Below are 15928 nucleotides of genomic sequence, written 5' to 3'. Positions count from 1 at the left end.
GCAGAACAGTTATGCCCCTCATATAACTTGTTATGACACATTTATTCCCCAAGTGAAAAGGGAATTCTTCAAGAACCAGTCAAAGGCACCTCTAATGTCTGTCTCTCATTCATCTTCTATCTCATTCATTGAACGTATTTATGTCTGCATCACAGGTACGTCTAATTGGAAACTACAAGTTTTCATTCTTACTCGTGAGTACGGGGCTCATTCGAGGGAATTTTTCTCATAAAAGCCCGGTCTATGAGTTTCCCTAGTTGTGTCGAGATAACTCAACGTGGAAATCCCCCATTCTTTGTCTCCTCCCCGCTAGAATATTTAAGCCACTGGCGCCTCCCTTCAACACGCACTCCATTCCAGACTTGAAAGGGAACAGAGTAGTGAGTGGACTTGTCAGTCAGTCAGTCTATTCAATATGGATGTTTATAGAGTTTCAAACGACAACCAAATGGATTATAACGTCGATGAACGGGTATCGAAACATGGCAAAATGATACCTAGCCAAGAAGACCGTTTTGATAGCGGTCTGGATTCGCTAAAAGACGATGAATATGGTAACCTTGTGAAGGAGCTGGAGGACTTGAGAGTGGCCCCCGTCGAAGTCATGTCAAACTCCTGCAGTAATGAACCCTGGAGGAAAACAGTGACCGAGGACAGAGACACGTAAGTTCACTTTTATCTTTGGGTAATGTTGCATCGGTATGTTTTATGAATGCATTTGATTTTGCATAAAGTGCTGTATTGTTTTGGATTATACTTATACTATCTCAATGAGCTTTTCTTAATTTGCATAGTAGGCCTAAGTCACTTTTAAAACGCACAGATATGCTCCTGTAATCAAGTTGTGTCAAATTAATCAGATGATAGTCAGCATTTGCAAGTTAAAAAAAGGACTTTTGGACTCCGCTGTCCGCTGAGTGTGTACTTTGGCTCAGAGCTGCCCATGGGCGGCGCTAAAATCAGCTATGCGCAGTTAGGAAAGTCCCTGGCGAGTTGCCAGGAACTGATAATGTATCAGATGTGTCAAGCCGCAACTGGTGGAAATAACCCCCAAAAAATCCATTCTTGCGCAACGCTCTAGTGCTCGCGCTTTGTTCTTTTTTTTTCAACCACTTCCTCTCAGACGTGCGTATTTGAAGCAAAGCCGTTTTTAACTCTTTCTTTTACCCCTCTTCCACATAGGTTTCTCCACCTGGCCATTATTCATGAAGCCACAGAACATGCTGAGCACATGATCAAACTGTCACACAATGATGATCTATTCCTGGATGCACAGAACAATCAGAGACAGGTAATTAAAGATAACCAATAATTTTTTGTATAATTGACTAATTGAAGATTACAAAAATAGAACAATTAAAACACAAACTTAATGGGTTAATTAAAGCAAAAATAATTGGTTGATAAAACACAGTCTTATTGAAACAGGTGTTAAAACATCACTACACTTACATAGTTATAAACAAGCCATCTAAATGGTGGTATTTACACCTGAAATCAATAGCTTACCACCTTCTTATTCTTCTCTCAGACGGCGCTCCATCTGGCAGTGATCACAGAACAACCCCATCTGGTAGAGAGGCTACTAAAGGCTGGGTGTGACCCACGGATAGCAGACGACAGTGGGAACACCGCCCTCCACATCGCCTGTAAGAAGGGCTCTCTCACCTCCTTCAGTGTGATCACCCAGAACTGCCCCCGCCACCTCCGCTCCATCCTCACCTTCCCCAACTACAGCGGACACAACTGCCTCCACCTCGCCTCCATTAACGGATACCTCTCCATGGTGGAGAGTCTAGTTCAGCTTGGTGCCGATATCAATGCACAGGTAAGGTTTCATCACACAGGTGTTCTTATGCCAGGAATCAAGAATCCCCATTGATGAATTAAAACCTAAATGTATTCACAGACCAAAGGAACTAATGTTTGGTGTATTTTTGTTTCCCCCAGGAACATTGTAGCGGTCGTACAGCGCTTCACCTGGCTGTGGACCTCCAGAACCCATCCCTGGTCCACCGGCTCCTCTCCATGGGGGCAGACGTCAACAGTGTGACATACGGGGGCTACACGCCTTTCCACCTGACCTACGGGCGTCAGAATGCTGAGATCCACCACCAGCTGTATGAGAAGACGGCCCAGGAACTCAGAGAGCTGCCTGAGAGCGAATCAGAAGAGAGTGAGGAGGAGTGCCTGTCTGGTGATGAACAGGTGAGATACTAAAAGTTACACTGGTCTCTCTTGTAAAAGAGATTTGATCTTTGTATAAATAAAGGTTAAATTAATAAAAAACTGCAGTACTAGGGGATTGGGAAAAGGCTCTATCTGGACTAATGGATTGGCTATAGTACCAAAGGAATATTGTCTTCTATTTAAATGACAGTTGCGATTACAGATTCCTAATGTTGTTACTTTCGTTCTCCACAGATGTACGATGACATTACATTTGGGCAGAATTGAAGCAGTCGCATCACGTGGTGGTGTGAAGTCAAGTCGATGAAGCTGCTACTGGCCTGTCCAGTCCAATCAAAGCACAGTGGGAACTCCAGGTCCCAGAAGCCTTTAGGGGGAGAGCCAAATAGAGCTGGCCTAAAGACATCAGAGAGACAAGGCTGAAGATGGCATTTGTTCGGGGTTGAAAATCAAACGCACCGGGAAGCATAATATGAGCCCTGACCTCTGAGAGAATTATCCTATTTTCATGTATATATCAGACATCATATATTGTAAATACAGAGATATAATTTTTTATACTTGTGAATGTTTTTATTAAATGTGAGTGAAACACTATTGAAAAGAATCATTAAAATATGCATCTATAATATAAAATGGATTTTGACTGTTTTCTTACTCTGTAGTTAATTTTCTATCACACTCTAGTAATTCTTCATGGCCATTTTTACACAGCAATATACAGAATTGAACCCTTAATTAACTGGCTCACTTAGCCAACGCTACTCACTCACTGACATGGAAATCCCACACAAGTCATGTTCATTTTTCATAGACTTACATGACAACTGAAGTCCCCTTCCCCCACTCAACACAAAGGGAAGATCTCAATTGCATACTCTCAAAATCCATTGGATGAGAAAGCCTGGAGTATGCAATTGAGATCTTCCCTTATGCCACATCCATGTGCTAGTTGGAACTAGGAAACTCTGAAATTTCCAACATGCTAACTGGTTGTAGTTATATACAGGCCTCGTTAAACAAAATCACCAGGTTGGACATTTCGGAGTTTCCTAGTTCCGACGAGCATGTGAATGCGGCATTAGTAGAGTCTGGGGTTTCCTGGTTGGGGCAAGGTCACTATCTGTGAGTCACATTGTTAAAAGTCCCCCCGAATTGGATGTGTAAGAGGAACTACTGTTCCGTATAAAACATTCCACTCTGGAAGTGCTGCTGAATAAGTGTGTGTGGGAATTGACGACTCTTGTAGAAGAACCTACTGTTCACCAATATAAGAATAACATTTACTGTATTACCCATGCCTATTATTAGTATTACCAGTCATAAGGAGAGTTAGAGACAGCAGAACATGACAACTTACCTTCAGCTGAGAGGATTTACCCCAAGTTGTCAGAGGGAAATTGCAAAAACTTTTATTGCTCAAAGTTTACTAAACAATTTATCTTCCTGGATAGACTGACTCATGTATCTTCTACAACCCTTTCTCCCATTGGCACACTATTATAATCAGTGATAGAGAAAGATATGGTCCTTGGCTACTGTTATAATGGGAGTGTAAAATGGACCCTCTAATTGCAGGCTATTTGCTGTGAGCCATAAATGTCAGTTGGCCTATTAACCTCTGGATTCTCAGGGGATTTCCTAAGGAATCTGACTCGGCCTCACCCAAAAACACAAAAGTTCCAATATCTCTGCATGTGATCTATTCATATCCTCTAGACATACAATTAACATGATGGGCCAGTAACACAAATTCTGAGACTTCAGATTAGTCTTTTAGCCTCTATTATATAAACTTAATTTGATGGGGAAATATATTGGAAAATATCACATTCGCTCATCACATAGAAATATTGCACTCTTCTCCCAAGTCAGTTTGCCTTTTGTCACCGGAGGCGCATTTTATTTCTGACTTGAAGGAAATGGAAAATGCAAAAAAAAATCATGATACAAGGAGGCAAACAGGTCACAACCAGTTCTGACTGATTGTAGTAAAGAACCTTTACCACAGCTCTGCAATAGTATGTCATGTGATCAAGTGAGCAGAACCACAACAGGAAGTCAATGTTTTACTCTGCAGCAATGCTCAAAACGTCTCAGTTAGTTTGTACTCGGTCATATAACCAAGGCATAGTGCACAGAATTCAGTCAAATCTATGATCACACATTGAGAATACAATTGAGAATACAATTCCAATTTTTTTTGTATAGAAAAATGAAAATGGCATAAGCCTACATTAGAAAAGGGTTTACACTTCATAAATAAAAGATGGAATAATACACAGAAAATATTGTGCAGTCTGTTACTCTAATGCCTGAGTGACAACCCGTTCTGGCATTGAGCGATCAACCCGAAAACATATTAATCAACACTGAATATTTTACTTGAAAAAATGTTTAATGGAACAGGGGGCAAGTATACAGTAAACAAGGATTAACACCATTCTTCAATTTGGGGAATACAAATCCCACAATTCTCTGACTGGGCCTTACACACCTCTCTGGGCCTCTCTGTAGCTTTTCTGGGCTCAATCTCTTTCCGCTAGGGACACCAGGTGGGTGTCCACCTCAGACTCTGTCAGAATCCTGCAAGCAGAAAAGACAGATTAATAGAATAGAATATACCTTTGTCCATCCAGGATCGACAGTTTTCTTGGGCATTACCTTACAGAAACGATTACTAAAATCCTAAATTTCCACTCGTTTTTTTATTGTTGCAACAGTATTCTGGTGGTCCATTAGTGGGAGAGCCCAATATAGCACCACCACATCTAAACTAACTATTGTACAAACTTTCTAAACAACAAAGGTCTTACTGTATTTTATATGGGGACTAATGATGTGTTCAGAGCAGAGTGGTGCTTCACCTGAATTTAGGGTCTTCTGTTGCGATGACTCCTATCTCCAGCTCAGAGGGTTTGAAATCAATGGACAGGACTGTTGACAGACAGGTGATGGCGGTCTGAAAAAAGAAAGACACAACACAATCTCATCCATTGTTTTTGCAGAGGAGAGAACCAAATTCTGACCGTACAACATTTCACCCACTGATTCATTTCACTTGAATTTCGATGTACAGTACCAGTCAAAGGTTTGGACACATCTACTCATTCCAGGGTGTTTCTTTACTTTTACTATTTTCTACATTGTAGAATAACAGTGAAGAAATCAAAACTATGAAATAACACATTTGGAATCACGTAGCAACCAAAAAAAAAAGTGTTAAACAAAATATATTTTAGATTCTTCAAAGTAGCCACCCTTTGCCTTGATGACAGCTTTGCACACTCTTGGCATCACCAAACCTTGTACTGTTAGCGGAGTAGAAGGGCATATCTACCTCGACAGTTTCTTTAAAGGTCAGGTCAAGTTTTTTTTTTACTTTCTTCTCCAGGAAGCTGGTTGCCTCTGTCTGTTTGACCCCTGCAGCGGTGGCCTTGAAGCCACAGTAGTATCCAGCAGGGTCACACTTGTACACCTGGGGACCACACTCATCATCCACACCTATCACTATCATGCCTGAGGAGAGACATGCTATTAGTCAAACAGGAAGTACAGTACACACAGAATTCTTTGAGAGTTATAAATAATATTGGGGAAGAGATGCATTGTCTTCTATAATGTCTGAAGGAAAATTAAGAGTACAACACGGATCATCACATTTGCATTTCTTTGACCGTAGAACTTATATCCAGTGATTGTGAACATGAATAAACATGCACTTACAGCATCCCAGTGGCCTCATCTCAGCGTTTTGTGTGTACACCTGAGAGATGTCAGCGATCCTCTTACATAGCATGTCCACTGGGATCTCATAACCGTACTTGTAATTCCAGTTTGCTGCCTCGTAGCGTGCTCTCTGGACCTGGGATTTGCCGTCCGCTGGGGGTAGGAGAAGACAAGAGACAAGCAGTTAGAAACAGTGTTGGGACTTGTTCAGGACAAGGTAAAAGGTCATGCATATGCTAGCATGTGTTTTGAGATACACATGGAGTTGAGTTGTTGTGAGTAACAACCATAGTAGTCTGTCTGCAATGAAGTCTGGATGGTCCATCACTCTGCTGAAGACTGTTGTGCTGGGTATTGTAGCCTACCTGTCATCCCTGACATCACACAGCCGATGTTCTCCGTTATCCTGAACAGGTGAGTGACTGTGGAGGAATCCAGCAGCTTGTCCTTGTGGAGACAAAACGAGGTGATATAATTTCTAAGAAATACAATTGTTGTACTAAATTAGTACTCCACTGGTGAGAAGCCTAGAATAATGAGGTAAACAGCCATGAGTTTTACAACTGAACTTACTGGTACTTTCTTCTGTGTGACGACTACTGCACAGTCTTTACCTCTGACTGCTACTGACGTGAGACCACCTTGGTTTATGGCCTTGAAAGCATACTCTGTCAAAAACAACAAATAAAACAGGGTTATTCATGACATTACATAATTTTAACGCATACAATTAAAATAAAATAAAATCACTTCAACAGATAAAAGCAGTCCCACTATATGAGACTTTCAGAGAAAAAACGGTATACCATATGATGAACTGCAACACTCGCTAGCCTCGCGAGACTAGCTTGCTAACAACATAATTTGCTAGTTAGCTATCCTCACTAGCAAGCCGTACTCGCATGCTATTAGACTAGCTACTAAAAGAAAGCAACATGTTTTCAGTAGCTATCTTGTAAAAATTACAACCAACTTCATGTTGACTAGTTCTAGTTAACTAACGTTATGTTCATTGTGTTTCTTGAGTTTACATGTACTGGGTGTTAGCCTAGCTAGCATTCTGTTTAAATATGTGGATATTTAACTGGTGTAGCTTGCTAGAATATTAGCTAGTTCAAAACAACTTTCAAAAAGAAAAGTAGGCTTATTGCTAACTTGCAGTTTGTAGTTAGTTGCAACAAAGATAGGTTTCCCCTTTGTCTGTGGTTACAGTTAGCGCTAACTTAGCTAGGAACCATGACTGAGCATTTAGCTAGCCGGCATACACTGTACTAACCAACTTGGTAGAGTCTACCCTCTGGAGAGAAGATGGTGATGTGACGATCGAAACCTGCACTTGAGCCCCGGGACATTTTGGTTTTAATTTAGTTGGCTAAAAAGTTAGCTAGTCCCAAATATTTAGCATGCACAAATCTCACTTCATGCAAACAAAAAAATGATTTCACCCGGAAGAAGTAACAAATAAATTGTGACTACACCCGAGGTCAAATAAGCAGTGATCCAGGGTTGCCATGGTAACGTACGCTTTTTAAAATGTATTATTATTGTAAATGATTGTAAATTCAAAATAAACAATATAGAAAAAAACAAAGAGTATACAACGGATTATGCAAACATTACAAAATACCGACCTTGTAAAAAGCGCAAACATAACTTTTTCTTTATTTTCTTCACCTCATTGGCCACTTGCTCACTCATAGGCCCTACTGTTCATCATTTTTATATTGAGGAATATTATATAATAGAGTATTATAAAATAGAAGTTAAAGTTATTTAATTTACCAATCTATTCTATTCTCTATTCTATTTATTTATTTATTTAACCTTTATTTAACTAGGCAAGTCAGTTAAGAACAAATTCATATTTCTTATTCTAGGCATTAATGCCCAATTCGGGTCATTAATTGGACACAAAAAATGTCACCTTTTCCAACAGGTAAAGGTGAGACCACATTTTTCTGCAATGATGAGCAGCCCATTTTCTCTGTATCGATATGCCTACTCACACTCTTCGTCATTCATCAGGTATTTACGGTATCTGGCCCTACTGACAGACTACTATTCAGGGTGGAGTGTCGTCATGATCCTCCATGTGCATGTCTCTTGCCACGTTCACAACAACTGGGAACTCAGAAATCTCCTACTTCTGACTTCAGTGCGTTGAAGACATCTGGAAAATCTAAATAAAACAAGCTCTGACTGGGAAAAATCTTTTTGAACGGTCATCTAACTCGGAAGTCGGGAACTCTGGCCTCTTTCTAGAGTTCCCACTTTCCGACCTGAAGATCACTTACGTCATGACATGACCTCTTATTTTTTCTGACTTCCCAGTTGCCTTGAAAGCCCTATTCCTTCTTTTGCCTCTGTGTGCTCCTCTAGAGAGATAAGGGAGTTCCTGCCAGGAATTTTATCAGGCAAAGAATAAGGAAACAGTTTTGTCTTAAATCAGATAGCACATCGATTCTGCCTGCATTGATCGGTTTAGAGAGGAGTGAAGCCATCTGATGTAAGACAATGATTAACAGTTTATCTGAAGGAAGCAAAGCACTCGATAGCTGAAGGGAAACATTTTTCTAATTAGATGTTTATGGGTAATCATCAATAAACAAGTTTACTCCCTGTGCCAGAACATGCAGTACTTTCCTTTTCCCTGTTCCTGGTCAGCTTGACTGAGTGTTTTAGAACAGGGATTATAATGGGTTAATAATTTGACTATTTACAGATGTAGGATCTTAATTGTATCACTTTTTTGTTTCAGAGAATGTACCTGCACAGCAGGAAATGTAAACTTGTAGTGTATTCAAGGTTTAAAAAGGCTTCTAAAGTTTGTAATTTCCATTTAAAATGTCAGACCTGATTTTCCCTTATGAAAAATGTATCAACCCCTACAAAAATGTCCATTCATTATAATCCACATCATATTTCACAGGTTCTGTTGCTGCAGGATTATTTTCCTGCTGTAGCCAGATCCTACATCTGTACTGTACTTGGCATACAGGTTATTTCCCTTTTTCCCACTCAACTGTTAGGCTCTTGGCTGGATTGAATTGCTTCCTCATCATGTATTACTAGTCTGGTACATTCAGATCAAATGACTCAGGTGACTAGCTACAGTATAGTTTGACAACCAGTCAAACTGTTAGGATGAAATGTTTTGAATGCTTTTGATATGTTCTCAATTAATCAAATCCGTAAATCAATGACTTAAAGGATATATATATATATATATATATATATATATTAATATATATATATAAAGAAGTGTCATTTCATTGAGATGTGTGTCGACATCACGTGCCACTTGCTCACTATTTCACACACACACACACCCCCTTATCTTCTCCATTCTTCCAATAATACACAGTAACAAAAATCCCAACGTGTCTTCCATTTGGTGTTGTAAGGCTGGTAATACACCATTCAATAGCTCACACGCAAAGCTCACCATATAGGCCTATAACCATAGTCACACCTTGTAACTAAATGGTGCCATGGGTTGAATAATGTTGAGAGATAGGGCTTTATGGGGAAAGACTGAAATGCCCAAAAAGGATTTCACAACTCCAGACTCCTTATTGTGGTAAAAAAAAGAAAATTAAGTGTTTGAAAAATATCAGAGCATACAGTAGGTATAAACTTGTCAGACAACTTTTCAGAAATCTCCAGACACTTGCAACAAAGAGGGTATGATGACAATAGATCCTGTTAAAAATACTTTTTCAGAAAATAGAAAATGACTGTTGAAAAGCACCACCTGCCACCTTGTTTTAATATTCACAGTTTACACAGACAGTTCCCCCCACCCCCATACCCCACCAAGCAGACCTGTTATCTCTCATTGTGTCTTCCCCTCTTCCTGTATTCTATCCTTCTCACTTCTGTTCTTTCTGTATCAAAGGAAGCAGTATTTTCATCCATTGGAGGCTATAGTCTACCTACCCTTTTTGAGAGGAAAGACCCCACCCCCATTTCTCATGTTGTGATGTGTGGGACAAAGTCACAGATCTATCCATGGGATGCTGGGGGATCTCCACTTGCAGTGAGTACATACAGTGTGTTCATACAGAACCACCATACAGTAGTTTGTCTCATATTTCCCACTAAAGGTGAAGCAACATGGTAACATACATTGTGAGGGATTCTTAATGACAGGGCCTTCCTTTGAAATCAGTGGGATCTGAGTCCATTAATGTAAAATGCATGCATTTGACACATTACTATACCAGACATGTGTGAACTTCTTTCCACATATAAGGATAAAATACAAAAATCTACAGAATACAGAGTTCTAGGAAACTCATAATTCTGTGTAGTGACATGACATTTAAAATAATAATTTTGAAAAAGTTGGTATGACTTTACACCATCAAATGTGAATAGTTCTTCATAAATTCCTCTTGTTCATTACAGTGAGAACAGAAATTAAGATTATTGAAGAAATCTCAAAGTACTGAGATGCTTTCTTGAGATAAGAATCTAATCTTGTCTATGTTTGTGCAGTACACTTACCACACATTTTCTTAGAAACTGGTCGCTGAAATAGTTTCTGAGAATGTCTTGAAACAGATTCAAAATAAATACATAAGATTAATTTCATCTCACTTATTAAGCAATGTAGTTTTTATTTTGATAAATGGGGACTTAATTTTTTTCCTTCGGCCTGCATCGCAGGGTGTCACTACAGATCCGGGTTTGAGCCCGGGTTGTGTCGCAGCTGGCCGCGACCGGGAGTCCCATGTGGCGGCGCACATGAGGCGGCACACAATTGGCCCAGCGTCGTCCGGGTTACTTGACGGTTTTGGCCTAGCGTCGTCTGGGTTAGGGGATGGTTTTGCCGGCCGGGATGTCCTCGTCCCATCGTGCTTTAGCAACTCCTGTGGCGGGCTGGGCGCATGCACGTTGACACGGTTGCCAGTTGGACGCGGTTTCCTCCGACACATTTGTGTGCCTGGCTTCCGGCTTAAGCGAGCGGTGTGTCAAGAAGCAGTGCGGCTTGGCAGGGTCGTGTTTCGGAGGACACATAGCTCTCGACCTTCACCTCTCCCGAATCCATACGGCAGTTGCGGCGATGGAACAAGACTAACTACCAATTGGATATCACGAAAATTGGGGAGATATAAAATACAACAAAAAAAAAATCCTTCAAAATGTACGTCCATCCCTTCACAACAGCGGCTGGTGGTTTGTTATGAGCAAGTTGTAATGAACACGATGGGAGACAGAGCTGGTTTCAAGCATAGGGCACAGCAAGTGTTTATTGTAATGGACCACAGGAGGAGGCAGGTAGCTGGGTCCAGGGGCAGGCAGAAGGTCATACACAGGGGGTCCAAAAAGGCAACAGTACTGGCAGGGAAAAGGATAGTAACATCGTCCGAGAGATCAGGCAATAGGTTGATAACAGGATATCCAATAGGCTAAAGTACAGGCAGGGAATAGGCAAAAGGCATAGTTAGTGAGGCAGGCAAAAACTATCATACACGGGAAGAGTAATTTACAGGGCACCCAAGCCCTCCAAATTAAAGTGTGTCACAAAACAAACAATACCTCACAATGATGCGGTGCAAAGAAATGAACTAAATAATGTGTGATAATGACATACAGGTGTGTGAACAGGTGATCAGAATTCAGGTGATTGGGATCTGGAGAGTGAGCTGCGTTCAGGGGATCTATGTGTTTGAGAGTGTGAGCTGGAAAGTGGGCTGGAAAGTGAGCTGCGTTCAGGGGATCTACATGTTTGAGAGTGTGAGTTGGAAGCAGCTGTTACACAAGTCACATCACTATACAACAGATTGACACTCAATACAAGCATTTATTCAGATAATAAACTTTCTGAGAGGTATTTGATTGGTGGGGCATGGAGGAATGGTTGCAAAATACTAAAACAGGTGCTTTTCATCAAAATGTCATCCTCACAAAAAGGTGTGAGAAAAGGTTGGCGTTTTGATGGTTTACCTCAGTCATTCTCAACCAGATGGCCTTTTTAAAAGTGTTTCAGTGGGCCTCGAAACTGAAAACGTTGACAGCCCCTGGTTCACCCTGATTGAAACCCCATGTTTGCCGGCCTCTGCCACAGAGTGTTGCGTTGTGGGCGTCTGAAGACGCCACCTATCCAGTGGTGGAAAAAGTACACCAATTGTCATACTTGAGTAAAAGTAAAGATACCTTATTAGAAAATTACTCAAGTAAAAGTGAAAGTCACATAGGAAAACACAACTTGAGTAAAAGTCTAAAAGTATTTGGTATTAAATATACTTAAGTATCAAAAGTATGTAAATGTAATGTAAAATGTAAAAGTAAATGTAGTTGCTAAAATATACTTAATATCAATATCAAAAGTAAAAGTAAAAGTATGAATAATTTAAAATGTCTAATATTAAGCAAACAAGACTGCACAATTTTCTTGTTTTTTTACAAACAAAGCATTTGTGTTTAGTGAGTCCGCCAGATCAGAGGCAGTAGGGATGACCAGGATGTTCTCTTAATAAGTGTGTGATTTGGACCATTTTCAGCCCTGCTAAGCATTCAAAATGTAACAAGTAGTTTTGGGTGTCAGGGAAAATGTATGCAGTAAAAATTCCATAATTTAATTTAGGAAAGCAGTGAAGTAAAAGTAAAAAAGTAAAAAAATATATAAATAGTAAAGTACAGATACCCCAAAAAACATAAGTACTTAAAATACTTGAACAGTAGGCATTGGGTGCATAACCAATTAGGGCATCTACCCACGATGCTCAGAATGACAGACATCACATGTACAGTTGAAGTCCGAAGTTAACATACACTTAGCTTGGAGTCATTAAAACTCATTTTTCAACCACTCCACAAATTTCTTGTTAACAAACTATAGTTTTGTCAAGTCGGTTAGGACATCTACTTTGTGCATGACACAAGTCATTTTTCCAACAATTGTTTACAGACAGATTATTTCACTTATAATTCACTGTATCACAATTCCAGTGGGTTAGAAGTTTACATACACTAAATTGGCTGTGCCTTTAAGTACTTTACACCACTGCACCTATCTCTGTGGGATGGTGTGGTGTGGTGTGGTGCGGCTGTTGGGGCTGTGAATTCACCCGGCAGGGACTTCACAGTGCTAAGAATAATGTGTACAGCCACCTGCATATATTCAGGCATACAAATATCTGTTAGGTCTTCACTGCACAGTATGTTGAGTAAGTTGAGTAATAGCAATTATAATGCATTCATTTTGATATCCAATATGAACTAATCCAAGATACTTGTTAACAAACAGAGGCTGGCATATTTGTCGACAGTCCAGCTAGAGTCAGGTAAACAGTACATTGTGACCTGGAGGATCTGTAGTGCAGTAAATCTCAAGGTTTTGTCTGTACTGTACCTGGTAAACCCAGCAAGGGTTTTGGCCTCCTTGACCTGGGCTAGTGCCAGCTGGGTCAGTGTACTCTGTTACGTCCATCCCATCCTCTAGTGTTTCAAGGGAGTTTCGCTTCTGTATTCACAGCAAATATTTAGAAGATTCTCACACAGGTGTCCGGTATCTACCCTGTTAGGGCTGAATTTCAGCAGAAATAAGGAATGTGCTTGGGATGGTACAGTCAATAGCCTCTTGGCAAATGTGAGATGCTGTATCAATAAAGACAGAATATAATTTAGGCTTAGGGAACACAAATTGACAAAGGGCAAGTCATGTCTGGGGTTTTAGGCAGTGGGCTCATGTGGCCCCATTATCAAAAAAGGACATGGCATTGAGCTGAACTTATGGCCTTCTGTGAAATCTATCTATTACTCCCTTCCACCTCATCTTTGCTTTTTCCAGTAGAAAACTGATCTAAAATAGGTTTCTCTGAGAAATTAGTGAGTAAACCATGAATCATCTCTGAGTAGGGTTTCTGTTTGCATGCGAGTTAGAGATGCACCTTTTACCATGCATGAATGAATGATCAAATGTTGTGTATCATCTACCAGGTGTTGGCAGTAACAATAGGCCAGCCATAGAGGGTGATATCTGTGGTTTACCCCACATATCCTACCATGAACGTCACAGTAAAACCTTTAAATAACTCCCATGAAAACCCCTCAGAAAGACATTGACACAACCCTTCAGGGAAGCTATCTACTGTATATCCGCAATGGACTGATGGGCTCAGCATCATTGTAAGGTCCCACATAAGAGAGCCTGTAATAAAATATCCAACACAAATGAGCAAAGCCATGGGAACACTAGACGTCAGTGTGGTGGGCAAGTTTAGTAGGCCATAGGGCCTGACCCAAATGGCACTCTACTCCCTATGTAGTGCACTACTTTTGACCAGGGCCCATAGGGTAGTAGTGCACTATGTATGCAATAGGGTGCCATTTGGGATGCAGTTATATTGTCTGCCAATGCATTTCCCTGTGTTAAATCATTGTAGGCCTGTACAGTGGGTTATACTGTATATATATATACACACACACTATCGATAAAAAGTTTTAGAACACCTACTCATTCAAGGGTTTTTCTTTATTTTTTACACAGACAGTATCACCAGCAAAGCACCCCCACACCATAACACCTCCTCCTCCATGCTTTACGGGTGGAAATACACATGCGGAGATCATCCGTTCACCCACACCGGGTCTCACAAAGACACAGCGGTTGGAACCAAAAATCTCCAATTTGGACTCCAGAACAAAGGCCAAATTTCTATTGTCCATTGCTCGTATTTCTTGGCCCAAGCAAGTCTCTTCTTATTGGCGTCCTTTAGTAGTGGTGTCTTTGCAGCAATTCGACCATGAAGGACTGATTCACACAGTCTCCTCTGAACAGTTGATGTTGAGATGTATATGTTACTTGAACTCTGTGAAGCATTTATTTGGGCTGAAATTTCTGAAGCTGGTAACTCTAATTAACTTATCCTCTGCAGCAGAGGTAACTCTGGGTCTTCCATTCTTGTGGTGGTCCTCATGAGAGCCAGTTTCATCATAGCGCTTGATGGTTTTTGCGACTGCACTTGAAGCTTTCAAAGTTCTTGAAATGTTCCATATTGACTGACCTTCATGTCTTAAAGTAATTATGGACTGTCGTTTCTCTTTGCTTATTTGAGCTGTTCTTGCCATACTATGGACTTGGTATTTTACCAAATAGGGCTATCTTCTGTATACCAACCCCACCTTATCACAACACAATTGATTGGCTCAAACGCATTAATTCACTTTTAACAAGGCACACCTGCTAATTGAAATGCATTCCAGGTGACTACCTCATGAAGCTGATTGAGAGAATGCCAAGAGTGTGCAAAGCTGTCATCAAGGCAAAGGGTGGCTATTTGAAGAATTTCAAACACATTTTGATTTGTTTAACACTTTTTTGGTTACTACATGATTCCATATGTGTTATGTCATATATTTTATGTCTTCACTGTTATTCTACAATGTAGAAAATAGTAAAAATAAAGAAAAACCCTTGAATGAGTAGGTGTTCTAAAACTTTTGACCGGTGGTATATATATATATTGTAACGGCAGTCTAAGTCGTCCTCCTCAGACGAGAGGCGAGAAGGATCTGAGGACCAATGTGCAGCGTGGTAATTTTCCATGATTTAATTAACACAAAACGACAAAACAAACTGTCACAGTCCTAGCTGGTGCAGACAAAACACAAAGACAGGAAACAACCACCCACAATCCCCAACACAAAACAAGCCACCTATATATGATTCTCAATCAGGGACAACGATTGACAGCTGTCTCTGATTGAGAACCATATTAGGCTGAACACAGAAACAGACGAACTAGACACACAACATAGAATTCCCACCCAGCTCACATCCTGACCAACACTAAACAAGCAAAACACATAAGAACTCTGGTCAGGACGTTACACACACATATATATATATATATATATATATATATATATATATATATATATATATATATATATATATATATATATATATATATATATAATACATTATGTTAATGTGTGTGTAATATATGATATGACTAATTATTTTCAAAATGTCAACAAAATGCCTCTCTCACTGACA

The 15928-nt window shown here is 40.1% G+C and overlaps 2 protein-coding genes across 3 annotated transcripts; one reads left to right on the top strand and one right to left on the bottom strand.

Annotated features, from left to right (window-relative positions):
* Positions 1–337: 337 nt before the first annotated feature.
* On the top strand, positions 338–2826 carry LOC129817645 (NF-kappa-B inhibitor alpha-like). Its single transcript, XM_055873095.1, has 5 exons — positions 338–663; positions 1183–1291; positions 1532–1828; positions 1951–2208; positions 2425–2826. Exons 1-5 carry the CDS (start codon positions 416–418, stop codon positions 2455–2457), a joined length of 945 nt encoding a protein of 314 aa, XP_055729070.1. The 5' UTR covers positions 338–415; the 3' UTR covers positions 2458–2826.
* A 1235-nt stretch (positions 2827–4061) lies between these two features.
* Positions 4062–7385, bottom strand: LOC129817644 (proteasome subunit alpha type-6-like). 2 transcript variants are annotated; one of them, XM_055873093.1, is made up of 7 exons: positions 7196–7385; positions 6493–6587; positions 6285–6366; positions 5917–6072; positions 5531–5709; positions 5058–5152; positions 4062–4776 (listed from the first exon to the last, which is right to left on the bottom strand). In XM_055873093.1, the coding sequence occupies exons 1-7, from the start codon at positions 7269–7271 to the stop codon at positions 4719–4721; spliced, it is 741 nt and encodes a 246-aa protein (XP_055729068.1). In that variant the 5' UTR covers positions 7272–7385; the 3' UTR covers positions 4062–4718. The 2 variants fall into 2 exon arrangements, with proteins under 2 accessions (XP_055729068.1, XP_055729069.1); XM_055873094.1 differs by lacking the exon at positions 7196–7385 and adding an exon at positions 7075–7089.
* Between the last annotated feature and the right edge of the window lie 8543 nt (positions 7386–15928).

Source organism: Salvelinus fontinalis, chromosome 20 (assembly GCF_029448725.1).
Source record: "Salvelinus fontinalis isolate EN_2023a chromosome 20, ASM2944872v1, whole genome shotgun sequence".
NCBI classification, from domain to species: Eukaryota; Metazoa; Chordata; class Actinopteri; order Salmoniformes; family Salmonidae; genus Salvelinus; species Salvelinus fontinalis.
This window is presented reverse-complemented; position numbering and strand designations above follow the sequence as displayed.